This window comes from Exophiala spinifera, assembly GCF_000836115.1.
Source record: "Exophiala spinifera strain CBS 89968 unplaced genomic scaffold supercont1.4, whole genome shotgun sequence".
NCBI lineage: Eukaryota > Fungi > Ascomycota > Eurotiomycetes > Chaetothyriales > Herpotrichiellaceae > Exophiala > Exophiala spinifera.
The window spans coordinates 2,813,260-2,839,700 of record NW_015622516.1 but is presented as its reverse complement, the minus strand read 5'-3'; the positions used below and the strand labels follow the sequence as shown (position 1 = coordinate 2,839,700).

General features: G+C 51.9%; 10 protein-coding genes across 10 annotated transcripts; 5 read left to right on the top strand and 5 right to left on the bottom strand.

Annotated features, from left to right (window-relative positions):
- Positions 1-1,349: 1,349 nt before the first annotated feature.
- Positions 1,350-2,538, bottom strand: PV08_06236 (uncharacterized protein; the record flags this gene model as incomplete). Its single annotated transcript, XM_016380574.1, has 3 exons — positions 1,350-2,212; positions 2,299-2,390; positions 2,468-2,538. The coding sequence occupies 3 exons, from the start codon at positions 2,536-2,538 to the stop codon at positions 1,350-1,352; spliced, it is 1,026 nt and encodes a 341-aa protein (XP_016236401.1).
- A 670-nt stretch (positions 2,539-3,208) lies between these two features.
- Positions 3,209-4,141, bottom strand: PV08_06235 (40S ribosomal protein S6-B; the record flags this gene model as incomplete). The annotated part of the gene is made up of 4 exons (XM_016380573.1): positions 3,209-3,467; positions 3,531-3,790; positions 3,877-3,933; positions 3,998-4,141. 4 exons carry the CDS (start codon positions 4,139-4,141, stop codon positions 3,209-3,211), a joined length of 720 nt encoding a protein of 239 aa, XP_016236400.1.
- A 345-nt stretch (positions 4,142-4,486) lies between these two features.
- PV08_06234 (anthranilate synthase component I) lies at positions 4,487-6,070 on the bottom strand (the record flags this gene model as incomplete). Its single annotated transcript, XM_016380572.1, has 1 exon — positions 4,487-6,070. The coding sequence occupies one exon, from the start codon at positions 6,068-6,070 to the stop codon at positions 4,487-4,489; it is 1,584 nt and encodes a 527-aa protein (XP_016236399.1).
- A 383-nt stretch (positions 6,071-6,453) lies between these two features.
- PV08_06233 (uncharacterized protein) lies at positions 6,454-7,582 on the top strand (the record flags this gene model as incomplete). Its single annotated transcript, XM_016380571.1, has 2 exons — positions 6,454-6,541; positions 6,663-7,582. 2 exons carry the CDS (start codon positions 6,454-6,456, stop codon positions 7,580-7,582), a joined length of 1,008 nt encoding a protein of 335 aa, XP_016236398.1.
- Positions 7,583-7,817: 235 nt separating this feature from the next.
- On the bottom strand, positions 7,818-10,039 carry PV08_06232 (uncharacterized protein; the record flags this gene model as incomplete). The annotated part of the gene is made up of 4 exons (XM_016380570.1): positions 7,818-9,632; positions 9,688-9,836; positions 9,893-9,909; positions 9,960-10,039. 4 exons carry the CDS (start codon positions 10,037-10,039, stop codon positions 7,818-7,820), a joined length of 2,061 nt encoding a protein of 686 aa, XP_016236397.1.
- A 1,248-nt stretch (positions 10,040-11,287) lies between these two features.
- On the top strand, positions 11,288-12,379 carry PV08_06231 (uncharacterized protein; the record flags this gene model as incomplete). The annotated part of the gene is made up of 1 exon (XM_016380569.1): positions 11,288-12,379. The coding sequence occupies one exon, from the start codon at positions 11,288-11,290 to the stop codon at positions 12,377-12,379; it is 1,092 nt and encodes a 363-aa protein (XP_016236396.1).
- A 729-nt stretch (positions 12,380-13,108) lies between these two features.
- PV08_06230 (uncharacterized protein) lies at positions 13,109-14,207 on the top strand (the record flags this gene model as incomplete). The annotated part of the gene is made up of 2 exons (XM_016380568.1): positions 13,109-13,208; positions 13,336-14,207. The coding sequence occupies 2 exons, from the start codon at positions 13,109-13,111 to the stop codon at positions 14,205-14,207; spliced, it is 972 nt and encodes a 323-aa protein (XP_016236395.1).
- Positions 14,208-17,797: 3,590 nt separating this feature from the next.
- PV08_06229 (uncharacterized protein) lies at positions 17,798-18,475 on the top strand (the record flags this gene model as incomplete). Its single annotated transcript, XM_016380567.1, has 1 exon — positions 17,798-18,475. The coding sequence occupies one exon, from the start codon at positions 17,798-17,800 to the stop codon at positions 18,473-18,475; it is 678 nt and encodes a 225-aa protein (XP_016236394.1).
- A 1,021-nt stretch (positions 18,476-19,496) lies between these two features.
- PV08_06228 (uncharacterized protein) lies at positions 19,497-21,338 on the top strand (the record flags this gene model as incomplete). The annotated part of the gene is made up of 4 exons (XM_016380566.1): positions 19,497-19,569; positions 19,626-19,695; positions 19,752-19,972; positions 20,020-21,338. The coding sequence occupies 4 exons, from the start codon at positions 19,497-19,499 to the stop codon at positions 21,336-21,338; spliced, it is 1,683 nt and encodes a 560-aa protein (XP_016236393.1).
- A 1,479-nt stretch (positions 21,339-22,817) lies between these two features.
- On the bottom strand, positions 22,818-24,449 carry PV08_06227 (uncharacterized protein; the record flags this gene model as incomplete). The annotated part of the gene is made up of 1 exon (XM_016380565.1): positions 22,818-24,449. The coding sequence occupies one exon, from the start codon at positions 24,447-24,449 to the stop codon at positions 22,818-22,820; it is 1,632 nt and encodes a 543-aa protein (XP_016236392.1).
- Between the last annotated feature and the right edge of the window lie 1,992 nt (positions 24,450-26,441).

Genomic DNA, 26,441 nt, shown 5'->3' with positions numbered 1-26,441 from the left:
AGGGAGAAAGAATCAAGAGAATCAAGTTGAGAGGAAGACGACTGCTTTGCCGACTTTGGTGAATCGACGAATGCCTGAAATGCGGATGAAGACGATAACTTACCTCTTCTCGTCGACCGTGGCGGGACATTCTCGATTCTTATAGAGACAAGATCCACGCTGCCTCGTACGGCTCCTGCCACACAATCGTCGGTCCATGCTGAATCTACGAGGGGAGATTGAAAAGACAAGCTGACGGGGGTGGCGGGGACGCGGGTTTTTGCTCGTATGACTGTCAGGGGATGAAATTTGATCAAGAATTCGAATACAGTTCTGCTGAAGGTTCGAGATCGTCGAATTTGCCTCTCAGCGCAAACATGCCATTTACAGCCCAGCGGAAAATGATTCCGTAGAAACGCCACACTGTGATTGGACACGTCGGCAGGGGTCCTCAGCCGAATGGATTATTGATCCGGTATGTGACGAGTATATCCGATACCGGGTATCGTAAAGCTTCAGTCAAATGTCCTACGTCCAGGAAAACAAGAGCGGCCTGGAAGGGACTGCCTCAGCCAAAGTCAGAGGGAGAACAGTCGTGTTCGCGGTGTCGTCGCCGTCGGAACCGAAATATGAGGTATTGTATGAGGATGCTCGAAATGTTCCAGGCAAGCGAACCAAACAATAGCAGGACCCAAAAGACAGGAAAGGAGGGAAAGGAAATCGAGAAACAAAAGATGTGTTACAGAGTACATTGGCCAAAGAAGAGAAGAACGGGCTTTAGCTGCCCTGGGTACCTCTTATATACTGCGAGATATTTGCACCGGGAGCATACCTGATCTCTTTCCAAGAGCGCTTACTCCATCAAGTAAGACTGCAACCTGTTCCTGCAGGACTCGCTATGCAAATGTAACTACGTGAACCTTCTTCCACTTCCACGGACGCATAGCAAGGCTAACCCTGCCACCGCATCCACATACTGGCGGGGAATTTAAATATGTTACAGGCTCTGGGCACTGTCTGGTACTGAAGCTTCCATAAGGCAACCATTCTTGTTCCCCAGCTCGCGCCCAAAAACAGGTGAACAATACCTGAGCCATGTGACAGTACATTCTCAATCAATCCGCTCCATAGATTGTTCACTGGTATCTCATAGTTCCATAGGCACTTGAGTCTAACAACAAGGTGAGAAGGTCCATGGCTAGATTGCCTGCGTGCGCCTTTGCTGTCACTGAATGCTATTGCCGTGATACATATGTCGCTCTGATCGATAACGGAGGCACACGACTCTGCGAGCGTCTCTCAGGTTGACTCCGAGACACGGCATTTCAGCGACGTGTGATTGGTGATGTGGATAACGCAGCGGCGGCAGGCTATGACACAGGGTGACTGAATAGATAGCTGACACTTTCGCCGTTGTGGGTTCGTCGAATCGCCTCGGCCAGAACAGGAGCAATATCGATGAACTCAAGCCTGCACCCTTTTTGTCCATCTTCAACCTTGAGCGCTTCGACCTTTTCCTCTGGCACGGGAACGGTGTTCGTGATGACGAGTCTTGAGAGTTGAGAGGTTTGAAGAATCTCGACCGCTTTGCCAGATAGGATTCCGTGAGTGACTAGAGCAACCACATCTCGTGCACCATGTTTTATTAGAGTGTCTGCGGCTTTGGCAAGAGTCCCGCAAGTATCGGCCATGTCGTCAACCAAAATTGCAATCTTACCGCTGACGTTACCCACGAGCGTCATGCGGCTCACCTCGTTGGGGCGAGAACGTTCCTTGTGGATCAAAGCAAAGGGAAGATCCAGCTTGTCTGCAATGGACGTGGCCCTCTTCGCACCACCGGCATCGGGACTGACTATAACGCAGTCTTCCTTTGCGCCGTTGATATGGGCGTTGTCTTCAGTCGCATGCATGAGGTTCTCCCTCACCCACTTGGTAGAATTGGGCTCCGCGTAGAGGTTGTCCACTGGAACATTGAAAAAGCCTTGTATCTGGGACGCATGCAGATCCATTGTGATGATATGGTTACAACCTGCTGTCTGGAGCATGTTCGCCATCAACTTTGCGGTAATTGGGGCTCGCGACTTGTCTTTTTTGTCTTGCCGAGCATATGGAAAATTGGGCAGGATCGCAGTGACCCGTCGCGCCGAGGCCGTCTTGCAGGCATTACAGATGATGAGGAGCTCCATCAGGCCGTCGTTGATATCGTTTGGTCGCGTCGATTGAAGAATGAATACTAAAAGGTACCAATGTGTCAGACTATGCACTACGGCGTCACTGGATCAAGGACGGTCTGTAGAAGACGGGTTGGGATATGCTTACCATCTTCATCTCGGACCGATTCACCGATTGTTACGCTCGTCTCCTGGTTCGAGTATTGTAGGACCATGATCTTGGTAAGCTCGATACCCAGCCTGGTCGCCGAACAAAGTCAGGGAACTTGTTCCACATGTTGACCCGGCAGGAGATCCGGAAGCAAAGGCAAACATACCTCTTGGCCACCGCCTTTGCTAGCTCAGGATGACTGTTGCCAGTCAACAGCTTGATTGAATTGGACGCCATAGCTGAGGAGCCGAGGGAAGAAGTCGTTATCGAAGAGGGTCTGCCATGGGAAAGAAAGGACAGAAAATCGTTGCCGGTCATAAAGTCTGTAGATCAAAAAATTGGTTATGACGGATCATGGGCCCCGCGCGCGGACCGAGTGCTGATGTCTGGCACCTCGGGGAGGGCAACAAAATTCTGCGGAGCTTTTCACTGGCTACGAGCCGCGCTGGCCAGTCTCTGGTTCGAGTCTTGGCCTAGGTAGGTGAGAGCGGAAAAAATATGGACGAGATGTTTACCTAGATGAGGTTGGCGGCATCAACGATATACAATAAAGGACTCAAAGAAAGGCTGAAATCGCCCAATTTAGCAAAAGTGGTATGATTTTTGTGTCTTGCTAACTCTTTTGGCACCCCTGCAAGGCGCAGAACGCCGAGTGTTTGCTCGATGCTATCGAATGGCGTCGTGACACAGCTGCACGGTGCAAATTCCTGCCATTGTCCAGCCGCAACGCCATGTGAACCATGCAGGCTCGATAAGTGGTTCATATCTGCACGCTCCCTTGCCCACTATTCTCAGAGCAACATCAGTTGCCCCGTGACCTGTCTTGCGGTTGTCTTGCGTCTAGAACACTGTGTTCATCGTCACAGCTTTACATGTCGCGGGTGCGTGTGAAATCCGTCAACCACATTTACTTTCTCATGGAGGAAGCGCGTCGCTTTCGGAGCTCGGTTCTCTTCTCACGTTCCTCATGCACACGCTTGGCAAGGAGTTGAGCATACTCGTTGGCAGCATCCTTGGACGCCTCGGCACGTCTTCTCTTCAGGGCGATTCGGTGTCTCTTGTGTTGCATGCGTTGAGGTGTAACGAGTCTCTGGATCTTGGGGGCCTTGGTGTATGGCTTGGCGCCCTCCTTCTTGGGGATGACTTCTCGACGGATGACAAATTTGCTAGGAATTATGTTAGAATATTGCTCTGTAGCCAGTACTCAATGCGACGAGGTGTGGTCATACCGGACATCGTCTTGTTTGCTCAAACCAAAGAATCGTCGGATCTTGGTGGCACGTTTGGGTCCCAATCGCTTAGGGTTGACAACGTCGGTGAGACCTGGGATCTCGCCCTCGCCTTGCTTGACGATAGACAAAGCCAGGACAGACAGGTCTTGAGCGACAATGCAGCCACGGACTGACTTGCGCTTGCGTTCACCAGTTCGGCGAGGTCGGTAGCAGGAGTGGCCTTCGGAGAGGAGAAGTCGGACACGGGTAGGAAGCATCTACAGTAGACAAGTCTCAGCAAGAATAGTTCATGGTCGATTTGCTGGCGCTTTCAGCCACAGGGGGGTGTAGGTAGTGTACGTACCACACCCTGCTTCATGGGAAAGCCTTGCTTGTCATTGCCGCCAGTGATGCGGACGATCTAACAGAAAGCCATCAGCATTTGCGTTCTTGTTGTCCTTTTGACACAGCCTAGGAAGCCATACGTATCCCTTCCACTCATCACCAAGGCTGTCAGCTGGGACTTCGTTGCCCATGCGCTTGTCCATGAAAACACGAAGCTTGCGCTCATCTTCGACCTCGATGAGCTTCTGCGACCCGTTGGCCGGGTAGGAGACGTTCAACTTCATCTTTTCTGTCGGTGCTGAGAAGGGCTGTCAAGACTGGTGCAGAGTCTCGACAGGATGTCAGCGGTTGAGAGGGTGTCGAAAGATTAGTTGGGATTGATGACTTTCGCAGGCACGAAACGCTTCAGAAAATTGAAAGTGCGGACCGTCGCCAAGACAATAAACGCTAGACCGCAGAGGTACTAGTTCAAGATTTTCACTCCGGAAGACTGTCCTGGTACGAGTATTGTACGACCATGAACCCTGGTACCTCAGTAGGACAGTCTCCTCCACTCCACGTAGAAATCCCGTTGTCATTGGTGATGCAGGCTGTTTGCCATTGTCTCTAATATCTACAGGATATGACTGTCAAGCAGCGCCGTTGGCGTTTTCCAGTGCCAGATACTTCTTCTCTGCCTCCTCGAGTGTTCTGATGTTAGCCCGCGACTTATTCATGGTTTCTATCCATTCGTCTTCCTCCACGCTGTCAAAAACAATTCCACCTCCCGACTGCAGATACGCCACTCCGTCTTTAACGACCATTGTGCGCAAGGCGATACATGTGTCCACGGCGCCCTCATCCTCAATCTTAGATCCATCCATTGCAGTCCTGGAAAACCCAAAGTAGCCGACCGCCCCGGCGTAGACTCCTCTCTTTTCGCCCTCGAGTTCCGCGATAAGCTCCATTGCCTTAACTTTTGGCGCCCCAGACACCGTTCCAGCAGGGAAAATGCTTCGAAATGCCGTAAATCTGTTCTCCCCCGGTCGTAAAATGCCCGAGACCTGACTTACAAGATGCTGAACGTGGCTAAAGCGTTCCACCGTCATCAATCGATCAACTCGCGTAGACAAAGGATCGCACACACGATTGACATCGTTTCTGGCCAAATCAACCAGCATGACATGCTCGGCTCGATCCTTCAGGCTGCTGCGGAGCTCTTCGGCCAGTAGATCGTCTTCCTCCGGATCCTGGCCTCTCTTCACTGTGCCTGCAATTGGATGTGTAATGATTCGACCTGCTTCTTCTTTGACCAACAATTCTGGTGAGGCGCCGACGATGCTGAAATCCTCGCAATCGATATAAAATAGATAGGGGGACGGATTGACTGTTCGAAGATGGCGATATATGTTGAAGGGATGCAATGTGGTCGGTCGAGCAATCCGGTGCGAGGGGACCGCTTGAATTATGTCTCCCTTGCAAATATGCGTCTTCAGACGAGTGACATGTGCTTCGTATCCGTCTTTACCAAAGTTCGATTTCGAGGGCTGATTCTCCGCAATCGGAGGTTGGTAAGGAAGAGGTATGTGTTCGGCCTGCAGTTTGGAGACTGTATTGCGCAGAATTTCAGAGGCCTTGTCGTAAGCGGTGGCTAAATCTTCGGGCGACCCTGAAGAAGGCACGCGGAGGTACGTGATGACTTTGCAGACGTTGAAGAAGTGGTCAAACGCGACAATGGTGTCGTATAGCATGAAGAAGCTCTCGGGCAGTTTTAGGACGTCTTTCATTGGTCGTGCAGTCTTGGGCTCGAAATAGCGAACGCAGTCGTAGCCAACATATCCAATCACACCTCCTGTCAGCGGAGGCAGACGTAGAGATGGTACGCTTGCTACCCGATATTGTGCCAATTCTTTCTCGAGGCGCGGCAAGGGGTCCTCCTCTGGGCCATGCCCGGGACCGCTCTTCAGAACTTTCAATGGGTTGGCCCCTACAAAACTGTACCGCCCTATGGTCCCAGTCGTCGCAGCACTCTCGTAGAGAAAGGAAAGTTGTGAGCCGTCCGCTACTTTGAGATAGGCTTGCGTGGGCGTGAAAAGGTCGGCAGGTATCTGTGCGCAGAGAGGAACGAGGTTCGGCGGATATCGTGACTCCTTTGACTTTGCGAGGATAGAGGACACCTCGTCCAGGGAGGGTTGAATTTGCACCTGTGAAGGGTCAGGTAAAGGCATAGCCATGGCTGAAATGGGAACATATGAATACCATGTTTTCGGGGAAGCGACAGTATTGTATGCGAGATTTGGAGGTTCACAATATGCCAGAGCGACTGAATCTCACCATCTGGCCATTGGGACCTATTGAGGGCCGAGAGCGAACACTGGTGAGCAGAATACAAGCGAATCAACCTGTGTCAGCCCGAGCAGACGTATTTTGACTCACCACAAGGCTAGTACTGTATTAAGTGGAGGGAGGAAGTTCTAACAAAATGCATGCGGTAGCTAGCCTTACTCGCTAGCCTTGCTCCACAGGTAATTTCTCCGCTTTCGACTGCGCATCACGTGATTATGGCTGTGACACGAGCACCAGCCACATGTTTAAACCGCAGGCATTCTCCATCCGCATGCCTCTCGTCTTCAAGGCAACTACCCTCCTCTCAGATGTTCACCTTATCCTTCGCGTGCACTTGCTGACTGAATGGTTCGCATATGGTGCGGATGCTAATACTTCTTTTACTTACATATTGCTAATTCTATTTGTCTATGGAGCCCACCACGCCTATCTCCCCGACTCGTCCAAGTTCGGCGTGGACTAGTAACTCACTCTTCGCAGATTCTGCCATCAGCGTGGGCGCCAACACTCCTGGCCCAACCGACAAATCCCTCCCATCTGAAAAGCTGTCTGAAACTTCGTCTCATCCTGATCTGGCGACGCGTCTCAATGGCCTTGTATCGGAAATTTGGGCCCATGAACAGGATGGTGGGATCCGTGGTGAACAAAAGAGGAAACTTGAGCAAGCAATGCGAGATATCGAGCTGGTTCTAGAGGATGATCTGTCTGGCGCAGATGACTCTGAAACAAGCACTCCGCAGTCAGGAATACCAATAGAAGAAGATCGCCAAACTGCCTCGGAACAAGATCTTGATGCGGTTCGAACGAGCCTAGCCGCTACCGTCGAAGCCATGCGTATGCGCCACCAAGAGCAGAGACATTTGCATCAACTCACTGTCCAGAAGCTGGAGGCAGTTGCGCAGCGATGCCTGGACCAGGAGAAGCAATTGCGAGAGCATGCAGAGAACATGGCCATACTGCAGCACGAAAATCACCTTCTGAGGCAACAAAATGACCGCATGCATTCAGAGCTCAACCACGCTCACACAGAATCGGCGAAGAAAGAGGTGGCTGTCAATGCTATGTCGAGCGCAGTTTCTGGCTTGGAAGGATGGATTAATGCTTCTCCAACCCCCACTCACAGTGCGCGACGAGTTGTGACAAGAGGTCGCGGCCGATTTCGTGGTCGATATTATGTTGACGAAACCCCTGAACCCTCACCAAGAATTGGCCAGGATGGCATGCCGGACGCGAAGGCATTACACGAGGGTGTTACTGCCTGGCTGCGGGGGTTCCGAGATGTCGAAGAAGAGCTGAGAGCGTTGAAGCACTCAAATCCTTCACCACGCAAAGCAGGGAAGAGCAATTTCGACTTCAGTGATGATGAATGGGGTGATTTTGAGAGTGCACCTGCGTCATGATTAATGAACGTAAGTCTGGTCCAGACAGACATCGTACTGGGTGAATGCCAGGCATAATGTCATATCCACCTCATTACACGTCCACTTCCGGTCTTACGGGGCTGATTATCCCCGAAAGGCATTTATAAGGCCTAGTTTGTTCGCGAAAGTGCTGTGGAGGGGCCGAAGGATTTTCACTTGGAGTCTGACAAGATAGGTGGGCTACTCAAGAACTCAAGAGCTCAACGTTGGAAGTTTATAACAGCAACCTGGGAGTGTCAGAACTGGATCTTGGGATAAAACAGATCGGATAGAGCCTCACCTGAGCACCAAGTCCGAATGCAAGCTTTTTGCTGTCAACGTCCCAACTCAACGAATGGTCAGTGTTGGCCTGAATTGTTTCGCCATTAATACTCGAGGCACCACCAAGGCTGACCATGTCGTCGTCTCTAAGTCGACCGCCACCCCATGTTTCTGCTTCTCCTTTCCACGTTGCCATGTGATTGTATGCATGTTCGGCATTCCAGATGCGAATCGTATCATAACTTGCGCCCGCCAGGCAGAAACCATCCGGAGAATAGGACAATGCCATAACAGGCGAAGCATAGCCTATGATGAGCTTGCAGATTGACATGATATAGTTGCTTTCTTGGTCCCACCTCCACACCTTGATGGTGCCGTCCATGGATGAAGTGGCAAAATCTTGTTTCAAGGACGGGGTGGCACTGCCTAGTCGAGGTCGAATCTCTAGACCTGTGATGGCTGCCTCGTGCGCACTTTTCTTGATTAGATTCTGGACCGGCAGCCATATAGATCCCGTCTCGGCAGAGGCGGCTACCAGCGTCGCTACCGAAGATTCATGCCAGGCGCATCTGACAAACGTCCATGACTCGTTCTCAGCAGCATCCGAGCTCCACTTCTGTTGCAGCACCAGATCCGTAAAGGCGTGACAAAGATATACTGCGCGCTGGCCTGTTGCGCATACGACACCATTACCGTCGAGCAATGCGCAATCCATATCGACGAGTACTTCTGGCACCGATACTGACAAGGGCCCAGTAAAGTTGGGAGATCGGGACAGATCCCAGAGCAAGATTGAGGAGCCAGCGTGCTGTGGTGAGTCCGAGGACTCTGATTCGTACGGTGCAATTCCGAGTAGACGTAAACCCTGGCTTTGCCACCGCAGTGAGGTGATGGCCCGTTGTGAGGCTGGTAAGGTCTCCATAAGAGCAAGCTCTTGTCCATCAAACAGGTGTATCTGGCCTGCTTGGTTACTGTACGTTGCGATCGCGAGCATCTCTCCGTTTGGCTCCCACGCAACAGCGCTGACGATGGTTGAATCTGACGATTCCATGAGCTCTTGAAAGGGAGGTTGGTGCTTGGGCCCGAAAGGAGGATTGCTCAGGTTCCAGATGCCACAAAAGTCATCTCCGATAGCGGTCATCACGTTGCTGTCTGCTGCCCGCCAAGCCACTCTCGTCAAGGGTTTCGTGATCGCCATAGACCCATTTTCCTGCGTTGAGAGATAGGTGGTTGATGGCGTTAGATTTGCTACTTTGGCAGGTGCAACTTGGACTCCTATGCTCGCTCCGTTGGTCAGCGTATGTATAAGCGGCGCTACAGGTTCGGTGTTGGCATCATGGTGTTGATTGTCCGCGATCAATGACTCCTCGTCCAGTTCCATTCGATCACCATTGGCCAGAGTGCCACTCTCGTCGGGGCCCCCTTCGGTAGCTGACGGCGACCTGGCATCAGCAATTGAGGCTGGATGACCATTCACCATGTCAACATCTGGTCCAGTCGGTTGAGTAGTTCCAGAAGGTTTGCGCGCAACGCTTCCATTGCGCTCCGAGCCGGGTGCTGGCTTTCGGCTTCGCTTTGGTGCCGAGTGAGCTACATTTTCAGTAAGGCCATTGGGGACACTTTCTCGCCCTCCTTTCCGAGCGGTACTACTTGACGGGGCGGGTGATGGGGCTGGTATCGACTCCTCACGTAGCTCTGGCGGTGGCTCGTTGCTTTCTGGGCCAAAGAAAAACATGGTCGGGTTGAGTTGTTTCGAGGGTCGGCCATTCTGAACTGGGATTAGCGCCCAGCACATGCATGGCCCAGGTCATGGGTGGGAATACCTCATCGATGGTCAGTGACAGGTGGTGGTACCGAAGTCCCTTTTGGACCAAATGAACAAGGGCATGGCCTTTGATGTTCTTTGCGAACGAGAGGTTCTCTGCGTCAACTTTCCAATCGCGCTGTAGTTTGACAGCGGCGTCGGCATAGCCTACAGAGATGCGTCAGAAGAGAGAAAATGTGGACCACAGCGGCTCGGGAGCCTACCGGATTCTTGAAGATACCTGCAAATTCCAGTCAGCACCTCAAATCACCCGAAAAATGGGTTGCGCACCTCCATATGAGATAGTTTAACTGATCGGAATTCAATGGGGGCGGCTTTGCATTGAAAGTCGAAGCGCTGTCGGTCTCCATGCCGACATACCGCGTAGGGAGACAAGCCCAGAAGGGTTTGTTTCGCGCTGGCCCGGTGGCTTGATGCGGTTTAATCGAAGAGATGTCGTACTCTGAGGAACAGGCGCGTTTCTAGGGCCGGACTGGAATGCGATCTCAAGCCGAAGAAATGGCCAAGTAGAGTCGCCCTGCGAGATGCCAAAGACGAGCTTCCTCCTGGTCAACAGCACGCGCGGAAGATTGGATCCAGATGCAAAAAGATGGGGTTTGCAATGGCGCGAGCTGTACGACGGACGAAAACACGGGGATGTCTTGAAGTGATGAATGTCAAGATCTTCGACAGGCTTACGATGCGATGCGATGACGGCGAGGTGATCAATCGATACCAGACCCTGTAGTTGGTAATTGGATTGGATTCGAGATGAACAGCGTCTGAAAACAAATTCGACTAGAGTGGTAACAAGTCAAGAAGAGGGAATGCACCGATGGGTCGATAGCGGGAACATTTGGTGGAGGCGTTTCGTGTGCCAAAACAGCCAAGCCTAGTGAGCCCGATGGCCCATGGAGGGCTCACTAACTACAGGTAGGTTAAGGTACATGCAAGTAAAGGTACGGTAGGCATCTTGCGTAGGCCAAAGCCAGGGCTACTTGGCCAGTCACGGCCTCACAGGTGAGTCTAGGTACCTCTAGCGTCCAGTTCCCCCCAGCAGAGGATTTTCACAGGCTTGGAACTAAACCCTGTTTAGCTGCTCCTGTAGGCTCACTAGGCCCTTCCCACGCCTAATAAGCTTCCACCTTGTGCCCTGAAATCGCACCCAAAAACTTACCCGGACAGTACGCCACCGTTTGAAGCTCCTCGTCGAGGCGTAATGTCTGATCAAGTTGTAGAACAAAGTAGTCACCATTGTCGTTTTAGGATTGATGACAATGACAGCAAATTGGCCTCCTGTACTGGATCCGTAACTCCAGCCTGTAGGAACCTACTGTACTGTAGTTAGGCAGCTTCGGCAGCCTCATTGTGCCTGCAATTGGCTCTGCTGTGGAAGTCGTGATCCGTATCCGTTACTTGTAAGGTACTTACAGCACTGGTATACGGGCCCATACTAGTAATTCGCCCCGAATCTCTGCGTTGTGCAGGCGACAGACTCGCCAAACAGACATACACCACATCTCTTTTTTCAACTGCACGATCAACTTCGACTGTTCATACTTCCTTGTCACCACTCCAGCATTATCTCGGGCTATGCTCATCTTTGACTTGTCCGTGAAATGCCCTTCAGAGCCAATCTTCCACCCGTCACTCGCGCCCTCCTCGCAGCTACTGTTGCGTTGAGCCTTCTCTACAACATCGCGCGATGGCGTTTGCTGCAAGCGAGCCTTGATCCCACCACTGGAGACGAAGACACTGCATCCCGACGCGTCGTTCCCTATCTTGCTCTCGTCCCATCGCAATGTATAAGGTACCCCTGGACGTTCCTGAGCGCAGCATTCGTCGAACAGAACGTTTTCACGTTGATTTTACAAGGAGGCACCTTGTTCTTTGGAGGGAAATACCTAGAAAGAGCCTGGGGCACAAAGGGCTTCGTTTATGTCATCTTGCTCGCTTCAATCATACCATACCTCCTCGCGGCTCCGACCTACCTCCTATGGGCTTCTGTTACAGGTAGCTCCGACAGAGCCCTGACTCCTCTCAATGGTGGAATCACCTTGCAAGCCGCCTTTCTAGTCGCTTTCAAGCAGTTGGTGCCGGAGCACACTGTCAGCATCTATAAAGGCATGATCAAAATGAGGGTCAAGCACTTCCCTACGGTATTCCTGGGCGTCAACACGATATCAGGTCTTATCCTCGGGACGGATACTGCACTGATCCTCTCCTGGTATGGACTGATCACGACTTGGACGTATCTGCGGTTCTACAAGTGGCAGCCCAATCTGTCATCTACGAGTCCCGAGACTGGTGGTCTGAGAGGAGATGCCAGCGAGACGTTTGCATTCGCAACGTTCTTCCCCGACGTTGTGCAACCTCCCATCGCGGCACTTTGCAATCGAATATTTTCTCTCCTCTGCAGTCTCAAGCTATGTACACCATTCTCCGATGAAGATATCGCGACGGGAAATGAGCAGGCAGCCGCCCGAGGCGAGGCTGGTCTACCCAGCTTCAGCAGACAAAGCCGCGGGGTGCGTGGGATGAGCAAACGCGAAGAAGCAGAGCGAAGACGGGCGCTAGCACTAAAGGCGCTGGATGAGAGGCTCAATGCGGCCAGCAGTCGAGCAACGGCCCAGCAGGCTACGACGGGCACTCCCAATCTAGCTCAAGGGCAGGAGATTTTGGGACAGACCGACTATCGGCCTGATGCCTGATTTGCTTGCGGTCAAATTGTATTTTGAGCAGACTATGGCGGAACTCGTTTTCGTCAATTGAAGAATTGTTCTCCCATGGCGCTTGTAATAGAGGGATGCTGATTTGGGCACTTTTGGCCCCTTGAGTAATAAACCTTGTCCTCTGCAGGGCCGGCGAGATCCGTTCTACATCCCCCATATCTTTAGTAGCTGGCATGCAAAACCCACAAAAAAAAGATGCCTCGATCGTAGTGTCCCAGTTCGCCGTCCACTAATGATGCGTCTTTTCGCTATCTCGCTTCTCTCTCTCCAATCACTTCAGCACGAGTCGTGGAGATACGAGACTGACTTCATCTTCACTGCAACCCTGGCTGCCCTACTCTTGCGAGCTACAGTATATCAAGTATTTCGTGGACTTGTCTTTGACCGCGCACCCGGACTATCAACGCCTTTCCAGGAAAATGCACCGTCATGCTGGGCATCCGATTGACTCGCTTTGCGTGACTCCCCACATTAGCCATGGTCGATGAGATTTCTAGTGCTTCTTCCGTGTGATCACTGATGAGTCTTGAAGAGACGGTGTTTCCGAGAAGGGCCTGGATCTGCAAAAGCTCCGGAAGCTGCAAGGTAAGCGATAGCTATATATATTCGTTGACATGTCCCAATCTGCGTATCTTCGCATCTTGAGCTGCACGGTGAGATCTCTCTGCTCGGTTCTTTTAATATCTGAAACAATCCCTCAAGATCACCATGGCTTTCAAGCATGCGGCTCTGGCCGCTGCCCTACTGACCTCGGTCACTCAAGCCTCTCTCTACAACGAATCCAAACTCAACCACACCTGTGTACTAGGTAAGACCTAATAAATCCCTGCTATTGCTGTGGCCCCCAGATGCAAGCAGATAGATGTCCGTCTATCGATGGATCCTTCATCTCGATTCTATTCTCCACCCTAACACCTCACCACCCATTATTATAGAACCATCCATACTCTCATGTTCGGCCGCCGCCAACCCTTTGACCGTGGACTCATGCTGTACCGAGACGTACGGGGGCCTCTTGCTCTCAACTCAATTTTGGTCGACGTTCACGGGACTCGAAGCCAAAGGCCAACTCCTGCCCAAAAACACCTGGACACTGCACGGCCTGTGGCCCGACTTCTGCAACGGAAGCTACACCCAGTACTGCGACCTGAGCCGGCAATACGACCCGACGCCGTCGCCCAACACGACCAACGGCCTGCGCAACGGCACCGCCGTGCCCGCGTACAAGGGGCCCAGCATCGACACTTTCCTCGCGCCGTTCGGCAAAGACGACCTGCTCGCGTGGATGAACACGTACTGGATCAACCAGGGTGCCCCGAACTCGGACTTCTGGGCCCACGAGTTCTCCAAGCACGCCACGTGCTATTCGACCTTTGACGTCCCCTGCTACGGGCCCGAGTACAGGCAGCACGAGGAAGTGGTTGACTTTTTCGAGACCGCCATCAAATTCTACAGACGCCTCCCGACGTACGACTGGCTGGCCTCGGCCAAGATCACCCCCAGCAACAGCACCCAGTACACGCTGGCTGACATCCAGAGCCAGCTGGCCAAGAAGTACGGCGCGACACCCTACATCGGCTGCAGCGGTCCGCGGTACAACACGACCGCCGCCGGCAAGAACGGCACCGACAGCGGGCGGACAGTGGTCAGTGAGGTGTGGTACTACAGCCACGTTGTCGGACGGCCGCAGGATGGAAATTCCATCCCCGTGAACGCGACAACGCCAAACTCCAGTTGTGCCAAGGCAAAAGATGCCCTGTGGTACTATGAGATGACTCCTGGTTCAGTGAGGCCGGAGCCGAAGTAACCTCGTTCATCTACCGTCCTCTTCACAAGAAATCGTCGTCACCTATTGGAAAAAGAATGCACATACCTACATAAGTAATCTCAAGAATTGGCCAGTCAGACACATACATATCCTAGGTATATGAATAACATCACGGGGCAGTGTACCAGTTGATCCGAGACATCTCAATCTCAAAATGAATGGGACGTCTTTACATTCTCCATGGTTTTCGAAGATGCTACCATGAGTATTTATAATAAAAGGGGTAGCAATGAGCTCCCTGCACCTCGAGTCGAGCACTTTGACAGCAAAAGAGAGAGAAGAGCGAGCTCCCTTTCTGCTAGAGATCATGTTTGTGTATTATAACCCTCCATTCCAATGTTTACTTGGAAGAGAGAAGAAGTGTATACATTTTGTCCAATTTCACAAGTCAATCAGCAAATTGCAAAATACTTACCTAGATACATACATAGACATATCCCATCATTCTACCTGAAATGCCTAGATACCTGGGAATCGTATCCATCATACATACAACTACACAGAGCTGCAGGCCCGCAGTCCGGCGTTCGCCAGCACTTGGTTTGACAGTAAAAACACACATCAATCACGCCAGGGCGTCTACCTTTCTCCATATCACTGACAGTGTCACAAGCGAATCCTTCTGTGTCGCGGCAGTAGGTGGCACCGGGGATCGCGAGTTCATGGATGTTGGTGGTGCTGCAGATGTTCGGGGTTCCGAACATCTAGAGGATCACCAACATCCACGAACTCGAGCTCCCCAGCGCCACCCACTGCCATCCCGACATACAGAAGTCCTTGAGAACGACCACACTATGAGTGACCGAAGTGGCATTGCCCAACGTATTGATAACCAAACCTCATGATTATTCATAGAACAATAAGAGAAAGTCGTTAGGGTCAGATTTTATATAAAGACAGCCACAACCACACCGTTTGGCGTCTCTTATCCTTGCAGGCACATGAGACAAATGGGGACATTGAATGTCACCTGACCTCATGTGAGAATTGTCTTCGTAGCCCTTCATGATATTGTCTTGTTCATGGTCGCTTAAAGAAAAGAAGACGCAGAAGCAGTCTTGGCCCGTACAGCACCCGACTCTGGCCACTTACACCCGCGGCTGTGTCTGTTGCGATTGTCCGCCCGTGCAAAGAGCTTTTCACACCCAGGTCGGAAGCACCTGTAGCAATGCTCATCTTTTGGCTTTTTATGCGTAACAAAGTGCTTTTTGACATCTTTGGGAAGGTTCGTTGTGTACTGGCACCCAGGCCAATCACACCTGTATCGTCGTCCCCGCTTGTGATGCCTGCCCATGGGAGGCGACACGTTCTCAGATGTACTATATGGCCTTGGACAATCGCTGGAAGCGACCGACTGCCGGGGGGATGTCGTATCGCTGGACAGGGGGAGCGTCGGCTGAGGGGATGGTTCAGCGAGGCCGAGTCGAAGTTGACATGTCACATGGCAGGGTGACGGAAGCTGTACGCTTGACATATCGGTAAAGGAGTGCTCTGATGATTTGAAATTCGGCCATGAGGCGCATGTGCCAGGATTTGGTGACTCGAAACGGTTGAGCGATGCTGGTGTGTCAGCACTATTGGCGTCGAGATATAAATGGCCCAGTGAAGGAGTAAGTTGATCGAAATACTCGGAGAGTTCAGGGAAGAGTTGTCGGAGTAGAAGGGTATTTGAGGATGAGCGTGCAACCCTAACTGCGGAGGCTTGAAGCCGGGTTGAAGTATCTGGAGTGACTCGGTCGCTGAGAGTCGTTTCAGTACCAGTCCGCAGGTATGATTGAACTAATCCATTGTCGTAAGAAGGCGGATCGAGGGCCTCGATCCCGAAATCGATCTGATGCTGCCAAGGGTCAAAGTCAAGAAGACGACTCCCCTGTTGCCCGATGTAGCCTTGGAACGCAAAGGCCCGCCTCCGCTGAGAAGCGGGCCCTGCGCTTTATGTGAGAGTAGATGAAGGGTGGTAATTGTCCGGCTGGGATGCCTCCCAGGCGGATAGAATTCATCCAACGTCGATGACAGAAGAAAATGGCGAGGGAAGATGGGAAAGTGGACTGTGAGCCTGATAATGTATGCGTGGTCAGCAGCCCCGCGAGCACCAATGCCGTCAGGCGGGTTGATATCTTTCCGGCTGAAGACCTCCTGAGTCCTCTTGAGTCCTCTTGAGTCCTCCCCAATTCGTGGTGCCAGCCAATGGTGATGACCTTGCATTAGCCTCGCATCATAACCAAGGCTGCAAAGCTGGGTGGGCCAAAGAGTTCGCCGAACTCGATAGTAGAATCAATCCGCCCGCAAGGCGAACCCGCGAGGAGTTCTGCAGTCCTGATCGAGTATGGTGGCTTTCTAGGAAGACTTCAAGCCACCTCCAGATATTTCGAGCCTTACAGCCTTGTAGCTATAGTCATACGAAAATGTGTTTGGTCAGGACTTATGAAGTCCTCTGTGCCGCATTGAGTCCGGTATTGAGTCCTAAAGATTTGTTGATACCTTCGAGTTGATCATAGTAGGTTGGCATGTCTTTTGTGAATTTCCATCTCGAAGAAGTTTCATGAATTCCTGACTTCTATTTATGAGGGCGAACACTCCCTCATGCCCATGAATAGGTCGCTGAATATTCCTCCTTGTGTGTTCGGATTCAAAGTTCTCATAAAACTCTAGCCAGCAACATGCCACAATCAAACTCCACATCACTTGTAGCTGAGTACGGGTCGTCAAAGGAGTAAGTCTATTCACCTCCAGTAACCTCTGTCGTCGAGTTGTCACGACTTGTGTCCGGGGAGCATTAGCTCATATATCACAAACCTAGAAATTCGAGTGTCCCCGGTTATAGTCAAGGAGATTCATTCGGCCACAGGAATATATGTGTTGAATCAGAATTTGCCCGTCAACTTGATCGATACTCGAACTCCAAGAGCAAGATCGCTCGCGAGGCTTTGGACCGATATTTTGGATCATTCAGTTTGCCCGGATGTTCAATAGGTCACAGAGGGCGGCAGGATAGCATTGCTTCTCACGAAGCGAGAGCAAAAGATTGTGGTCGAGGACTTTGAACTTGCAATGGCCAACAGGTGCCACTCACGCTTGTCCGGAATCGAGCATCTAGACCACCTCAACCATTTGCATTCAGACCTAGACTCAAGAAAATCGGACTTCTTAAATGCTAAGTGCCGAACCAGTGGAGGGTGATGGACGTGCGACCTGTATATACAGTTATACAGTTTGGTTACCTGGCTTCGGTTATCGCTAAGGCCGGCCATTATCTCCGCCGTAGGTTGTCTTCGCAGGTCCACAGATGCGGAAGTAAGGAATTCTCAGGGCATCAGTAGAAGCAGCGTAATCAAATATATGCTTCACATCCTGCATCTCAGTGTCAGCTCGAGCTTTCAAAGTCAACATAGGTCAGCCTCTGCATGTAAAGTTAGCCCCAGCTGGTACGCGAATTTGGCCCCATCTCAAAACTTCCAGGCAGAAATACGTGACGAACTTAAACGCACAAAGAGGGCCATTGCTCCCTCCTGTATCTTCGGCAGCTTCACATTCGTTTGAGCACTCACCAGAATCACACATTCGACAAAATGCCAGTCACCGAGCTTGCACTTCTCCGACTCCGCCCAGGAATAGAATGGCCGTTAGCAGCATTGAATGCAAATCTGCGGAAAGCCAAAAAAGTTATGGAATCAGCCAGCGGCTTAAAATTTCGCTACTTTCGGTGCATTGAAGATCCAGCCACGATATTCATCTTTGGAGAATGGCCATCTGTGGAATTCCATATGACCACCTTCATTCCGAGTCAAGAAAACCAGGAGTTACTTGAACTGCTGAAAGACCAGGTCACTGTTGAATGGATGTTTCACCTGGACATCGATCAGAGTCATCGTCCCCTTCCGTGGCACACAAGTGTTATTGCAGTTGGCCGGCATTTCGTCGCTGATGGCGAGAAAGAGAGCTTCGAAGCAACATTCGAAGCGAATAAACATAACCTGGAAGCATTCATTGGAGGCTCTGACCGGGTAGTCGGAGGCTGGAGAATAGACAAGGGGGTTGATCCCTTGCTAGAAGGAGAGCTCAAGAGCGAATACGTCCTCATATCGGGCTGGAGCAGCGTGGAGCAGCACTATCAATTTGCAGAAACGGAAGGATTCCAGAAGTATGGTCAGATCAGGAACCATCTTGCTGGGGTAGAGATCAAGCACGCTGTACGGGTCGATTTGGAAAATGAGGCGCAGGCTGGCGCGGCCTCCATCGATGAATAAGAAGAACGAATACTCGATGAGCGATTTTCATGATGTCGCAGGGTTGAAACGAGGATGAAAACCATGGGAGTAAGCTCCGGAAGCGTCGGGTCTGTTGGCGCTGACCGCTCGTGAAGATTATCGCATCAGTCTCTCGATGGGCGGTGGAAGTTCAGCAAGGGCTAATAATTTATACTCTTAGGGGCGGCTTCAGGCCGTCGTCTTGCCAAGGTTAGGTAAGTCCTGGGCGGGTAGTTAGGTAGTTGGCGGAGAGCTTGACGCGGCAAGTGTGGCGGAAGTGACGTTTAGGTGGTTTGGTTGAGGCAGGTAAGGAAGAGTTGGTCTAATGGTTCTCCCCTCCTGCTCACAGAGATGCATCTTATTAAGCCATTGCTGTTGAATCATTTCCATTGAACCGCATCCATTGCGCACTCGCACGGTCAGAACAAATTGAGCATCGATTGCTGGCCCTGCACTTGTCTGTTTGTCAGACTCTCAATCCACTGCGAAGCCTGTTACCGCCGCCTATCGAAATCTGCCGCCCTTAGCCTTGCCTGCGCCACGACGGTCACCGCCGAGAGCTCAATTTCATCAGCATCCGCACCGTTGCGCTCATAAAGAGGACCACTTGTGGATACTCCGAACAATCGATATCGTCCCTAAGTTTGCCTGTGCCTGGCCGGTGCTGTTGCCCTGCGCCGCCCATATCGCCGCCCAACCCTGACGTGACCCTTGCGAGCTTTGCTGGGCCACTGCCCTAACCAAGCCTTCTCCGGATTCTCCTCTCTCCGTCACACTGGCATTCTTCGCCTCACCACTTCTGTTTTCTAGTCTTCCTACTCGGCGTATAGTGACCGATCAATTCGGACGGAGATATACGGTCACTGAGACGCCTAGCCGCTCATTTAGTTATCAGCCATCTCGACGAAATACTGTGGTTGGAATCTCAAACGAACTCGATCCCGCCCAATCTTCACCTCGTCAGATAGCCTCTGCAAGCATCTACACGCGGTCTTCGTTGGAGACCTTGCCCATTGTCAAAATGTCAAAGGTCGTCAGGAGTGTCAAAAATGTTACAAAAGGCTATAGCAGTGTTCAGGTCAAGGTGCGAAATGGTAAGAGACAAGGCAATCGTGGCAGCCTGCAACATAGCGTCTAACTGGTATGAAAGCCACCTCCAATGACCCCTGGGGTCCTACGGGGACAGATATGGCAGAAATCGCTGCCTTGACTTTCAACAAGTGAGTTGTGATCAATGGTGATCATGAATCATGGGTGCTGATTAGTTCCCGCGCAGTCCCAGTGACTTCTACGAAATCATGGACCTTCTAGATAAGCGCTTGAACGACAAGGGCAAGAATTGGCGACACGTTCTCAAATCTCTGAAAGTCCTCGATTATTGCTTGCACGAAGGTTCCGAATTGGTAGTGACGTGGGCGAGGAAGAATATTTACATCATCAAAACTCTCCGAGAGTTCCAATACATCGACGAAGACGGAAGGGATGTTGGACAAAACGGTAAGCTTGGCCACAAGCGTAGAGGAGACCAGGCTGATCCATTACAGTTCGCATCTTTGCGAAGGAATTGACTTCTCTCATCCTAGATGAAGACCGTCTTAGGAGTGAACGATCCGACCGAAAAGTATGGAAAACCCGAGTTCAGGCTATGGACGATAGTGCCAATCAGCCAGTCACCAGTCCTTCGCGCAGACAGCCACCCAGGCATTCCGCCGCGGACGAAGACGAAGATCTGGAATACAAGAGAGCAATTGATGCAAGCTTGGAGGAAGCGAAGAGGGAAGAAGAGCGCAGAAGACGGCAAAATGCTGATCAGGACTCTGACGAGCTACAAAAGGCCATCAAGATCAGTAAAGAGGAAGAAGAAATGCGGAGGCGTCAACTCGAGGATGCCAATGCAGCATCTCTCTTCGATGACACCCCAGCACCCAGCCAACCGCAACCAACTGGTTACAACCAAGGATACCAGCAACAACCTGCTGTTGACTGGTTTGGAAACCCTCTTCAACAGCAACCACAAAGCACTGGATATCTCAACAATCAATATGCCCAGCCAATGCAAACAGGCCAGCAAAATGGATTCACAAATGGCTTCCAGCCTACCCAGCCTACAGGGTACGATCAGTTTGGCCAGCAGCCTTTTCTTCAGCAGCAGAACACTCTTCAGCCACAGCAAACAGCCTTCCAGACCAACAATCCGTATGGCGCCCAGCCTTATGGCGACGTGTTCGGCGCACAATCTCCTCAAGCGCATTCTCTTCTGCAGCCAGGCACTAACAACCCATGGGCAACTCAGTCCCCCCAAGCCGCAGAGCCGCTCAGACCTCTACCGACTGGATCGAACAATCCTTTTGCGCAAAGGCCACAACAGGCATCGCCATCGCCATTCCAGCGCACAAGCACACAGCCTTCGCTGGGCACTCTGATGGAGGCGCAGCCAACTACAAACTTCAGCCAGCCTACGCAACCAAACCCGATTATGAATTACCAACCGTCTCCTCAGCCTTCCTTCCAGCAACAACAGCAACAGAAGCCCATTAATCCACAGCATGCTAAACTGAATGCGTTGTTGGCTTCTGGTGAAGGCCAAGACACCTTCGGCAACACCGGCGATTTGCGCCTTCCCGCCCAGCACACTGCTCCAGGAGCTTTTGTCAACTCGGCAGGACAAGGAATTGATCGTCTTCGAGCCGCACAGACCGGCACGAATCCTTTCTTTTCGTCGCAAGCCACAGGCTATGCGCAGCAGATACCTAACCAGACTGGACCTGTTGGTGGCTTTGGTGGCGGATATGGGCAGCAGAACAGCAATGCTTTTGGTGGGAGGCCTGGAGGCCCTCAAAGTGGAAGTTTGATCGACTTGTAGGCGTTTCGGTCTCGACAAGGATCAACGATGGTTATGAAAGTGGTAGTGAGTGATGATAAGATTGTGCTATACCCCTGGCAGTTGGTTCCCGGATTGAAATTGTTCCTGCATGCGCTGCAGTTTTCTCTTATGTACAAGGCCGGCTGCGTCGACTGCATCACAGTGGTGTTTTCCCCAAGGTTCCATTCGCTGTGTCGTCTAATGAAACTTTGTTCTTGCTTTGCTACGATGTTCTCAAGCACCTCCAAGCATATATTATTAGATTCGCAATGAAACTCAATTTCCTCGGCTATATGTCATGTTCGAGTGGCCTTTGAAACTTCTTGCCTTGTCAATTTCTTTGTCAATTCACGTGGTGTTTGATTGAGACTCGAACCGGATTTGTTTACGATAAACCCTAACCAATGGCTGCCCTTGTGGGTACAAGTATACGACGTGCAGTGCCATCGTTAAGACCTCCGGAGATAAATGATGAGAGGCTCGCTTAGTACTGCCACGCTCCCTTCAGGGCAACGATCCTCCTATAAACAAGGCCATTCATTGACGTGTACTACGGAGTACCGTGAGTGTACTCGTAGATGGATGGTGGTCAATGGGGCCCTGGGGTGAGAGAAGAGGGGCATTCACCCACGAAGATACAAGATTGACGAGATGAGAAAAGATACCGAAAACCGTGATCCAGACACGTCTCCGGCAAACTACCCTGGGTACTTACTCGTAGTGTCTGGTATCGTCCGGGACGCAGAAGGGGAAAAAAATCATTTGAAAGAGGACTCCTTCCCCCCCCCCCCCCTGGCAAAGTTCCAAGTTCGTCAACGGTGGAAGTTGCTTACGACTTGGAAGAGACCCTCTCACGTAGTGGTCAATGATCAATGATCGATGATCACAAGGACGTGGCTTGTTTTGAAGCCGTGGTGCAGATACAATGCCTTATGAAGGTAGATATATATACCTATACATGAATCACACGACAGCGATGTCGGCCAGTCAGACTCGGGGGGGGGGGGGGGGTCCAATGCACTCAACTCGACTAGAGAAACTCACCCGACACCTTCCGTTTCCACTCCGTTCTTCTCAACTCCAGAAAGGAAGGGATAGACAGAATAAAAAATAATAAAAAAAGAGAGAGAGAGAGAGGAGAAACGGAAGAAGCTACACATGAATACAATGTTCGTCTCAGCTGCGCTTGATATGATGTACTGTATAAACCTTCGTATACTGCTATATACATGAAAAGGGAATTGTTTTCGTCTTGAACGACGACTACTTGTTGTGATGTGTCGGCCGTCTTTCAAGTTCACGCTTTCAACAATCCAAACCTCTAAAAAAAAATGTGCATATGGTGTCCTACGGTAACCTAGGACCCGCATGAAGAAGAAGCGAAGTTATGCAAATTTTTCGTATGCTCGACGCCCGTCGCTGCAATGCTGTCATGCTAGAATAGCTTTTCAATCTTGGTCAAGGAAAATCGCCCCTGACTTAAGCGCAAGATGTGATGGTCATGACGATGGCGCTGGAAGAGGCCGCGGCGGCAGACGTAACCGCAACCGCAGCTGCAGAACTGACAGTAGTAGTAGCACCACCACCGCCACTGGCACCGATGATGCTGTTAAACACATCGGCGGCTGCTTGGTTCTGGGTGGTGGCCACAGCAGCGGCAGATGCACTGGTACACGACGCCTGGACATCGGCGGGGGCATTACAAGGAGACCCGAGACGCTGGCAGATGAAGCCGGCGATGACAGCAATGTTCAGGGCGGAGCCGTGGTTGAAGTCTGTTTGATCAGCGGCGATGAAGGCGGGAGTGTTTCGGCCGTCGAGACCGTTCTCGAACAGAATGGTCGGGTCGGAACAGGTGCCGAAGTCGCCGGCGGCGCGAGCCTTAAGCTTCTTTGTCACCCCGCCTGCCGCGTTGCATTCTTGCTCTTGAGTCTCGCATTGGCCGACACCGCCGGACAGTGAACCAGAGTTGGCGGCATCGGCACAGGCGTTATGCTGGATGGCGCAGGAACGTTGGAGCGCGGCACCGATGTTGATGAAGGTATTGCCGTTGACGGAGAAGGGGCGTGCAGCGCCCGCGGTGGAAATAACTGGTGGTGGAGGTCCTCCGAGCGAGCCGGTAAAGGTCTGCACGTTTGTGCCTGATGCACCACCTGTTGCGACTGCTGCGACCGAGGTCACTGTCGACGCTCCGACATTGGAGGCTGCCACCGTGGTAGTGATGACAGTGCATGAGGATGAAGCTGCTGCGGCTGCTGCTGTCGAAGTCGCTTCTGCGACCGTGCATTCACCCGTGGCGACGGCATCGGTGGTCGCCACCGCCGCCACCGCTGTCGCGGTGGTTTCAACCGAAACGACACCGGTAGCAGCAGCAACGGACAGGCCGGAAAAGTCGATGTCCGTGGCACTGATCCCTCCAGTCCCAGTGAACGTAGGTGTGATGTCGGCGACTGCGGAACTGATTTCGTCAGGTGTGGCGTCCAAGACCAGGAGTCTCTGGCTGAATATGCAACCTGGTTCATCATCCGCGGTATCACAAGTGTTACCTTTCCCAGTATTGTCGTCGAGACTTCCTGGTGCAAACGTGCCACTCTCCAAAGCCAGCAGCGGATCAGCACCAATGCCAGCTAGTTGCTGAGCGAGGGCGATAGTGATACCCTTGTTGATATCAGCGGCACCAGCTGAGGCAGGATCCTGGTGCTGCGTGATGGCTGCGATCTCGGGGTTTGCAGCAGTTTGGGTGCAGATAGCGCTGGCTAGACCGACTTTCCCTGTGTTTCGTTCGATTGCTCGGAAGACAAGCGCAGCTGCCATGGCGCCGACATCGCCTGCTGCCTTCGCATTGGTAAAGGCTGTATCAGCGGTCTCTTGTTGTAGGCAGGCCAAGTCAGTGACATCCCCAGCGCCTGCTGCTGCAGCTGCGTCGCCTAGAAGACCGAAGACAGGATCTTGGATGTTGAGAGGGTTGTTGATCAACAGTGATGCCCGAACCGAGTCGAGGAATTTGTTGTGCGAATGCTCCTGAGGAACTTCTCGGGCGTTGTGTTGGTGGACTGGACTAGCGGTGGACAAGCCCAGCATAAGGGCAGCGGCGGCGATTTCGTACTTCATGGCGCCGGTTTAGGTTTGGGTTTGGGTTAGGTTTTGTTGAGGTTTGGCGTTTGGTTTTGCTTTTCGTAGACACTTGGATCTCGTGGAAACCTGCTTCAAATGATGGGACAATTGTATGTTGAACGTCAAATGTAGGGCCTGCCTAGAGAATGCAAACGAAGACTGGCTTCGCACAAAAGAATGAAGGGGGGTTCACAGAACCGGTCGACAGAACGAAAGACTCGAAAGAGAGTGAGGAGTGTAGAAGCTTGATGGAAGAGGACTCAAGAAAGGGCGATTCCAAATACCTTTTAAAGACGAAACAGTATGCTAGTGATGATGTTGTCGACATGGTCGATGGGTCAGAGAGAAGCCCACCTCATGTAAGTTGTAACAAGCTTCGGACAGTATGTTGCAGTTGGTGCCTCAGTTTTGACACTTGAGGAAGACGATCGAGGGCCCCGGTGCGGCGGCTTCGTCGACGAGTCGAGTTGGCTTGATCGATCTAGGGTTTCTCATTTCGATACACGCCACCGCTGACCAGTCGCTGCAAGAGATGTCTCTTGATCGAGGTCTGAGCCCAAAGCTCAACGGGCGCCTGATATTGGCGAGATTGGCGAGTTTGGTGTTTGCAGCGGTGTCAAGTCCACGATGGTCCATCCAGGCCCATCCACCACCTCCGTTGTCCTCCCCTTGAAACGAATAACCGGCCACGTGGGCCGTTACTGGGTCTTTTGACACTAAGGTATCTTCCGAAACCCCAGAAGCGTTTGGTGATGAGATCATTGAGGCTCGTGGGTGCGTGGTTGCACCTACATACAGATCCCCTCCCAAGAACGCTGACGTCTCCCCAGCTACGGTAGAGTGAGAACCTGCCGGGACTGAGAAGGATAGAAATGGTTCAGGCCTGCGACCAGGGCACGGTCCTTTGTAGTGAAGGCACACGTTCAACGCAGGGCGCAGGCCGTTGTTCTCACAGCCGGGGCCACAGGGACAATTCTCTCACAAGCTCCATCGATCAAGTCGTGGAGAAGATGAAAAGGGAGGAAAGCCCGGTCAAACACAAATCAGATACAAAACATGTCGGACGAGTGACATCGCCTGCTCACAGACTTGGAGCTAAGAAATTGCAAGGGTCTTTCAGGGGCGACGGTCAGTCGACTTCGCAAGCTTCGTCTACACCAGCGTCTCGCCGAAACACCCGAGGTTCAGGCGGAGCCTCGTCAGCCTCACCCCGCGACGAGAAGTCGGGCTCTTTGTATACACCATGTTTGTGCTGTGGTCCGACATAAGAGTACGTGTACGGAGGATGACATGATAATCTGGCGGATACAGGGTTTAACAGCAAAAGAGTGTGATTTCCCGATGCCTGCGCAATCCGGACGAGTCGCAAGGCATCCAGTCAGTTTCAAAACAGCATTGTCGTGTCCTCGACGGCGGCCACGACTTGTTAAGTATGTTATATGCCTCGGGGCACCACAAAAGTGTCCAACATTCCCACCCAGACCTGAACGATACATAGTCATGTTCGGACGTAAGGCCAGGAAGAGCGGATGTTGGGCTTTTTGCCGGCCCGTTTCCAAGGATACTGATGCTGCTGAACTTGGCCATCCATTCCAGTTGGTAATCGCGATACTCACACCTCTTCGGCCCTTTCGCGGTGCATCAGCAGCCGCCGACGAAAATGTCGCCGTGGCTGTGACAATTTGTCTCGTGCACCGGGTTTCACTGAGGGACGCTGTTCACCCTGCCATGCCATTTTCCAAGGTACAACTCCTACAGCTGCAGACTCTGTGAGTTCGAACGGTTCACAAGCGGCCGTCTACAGACAGCTGCAGATCCAAAGCTATCTCCCCCAAACCACTCTGCATGACCAAGCTGTCAAGGATGCCATGCTTATCCTTCCCTGGCCTGCTGCTTGACCTCCCTTCGTCATCTTCCTTGTCAGACTACCCTCGGCCCGTTTGTAGGCGTGTACCTCTCCTATACCTCAATTGATCGCCTCGCATTGCG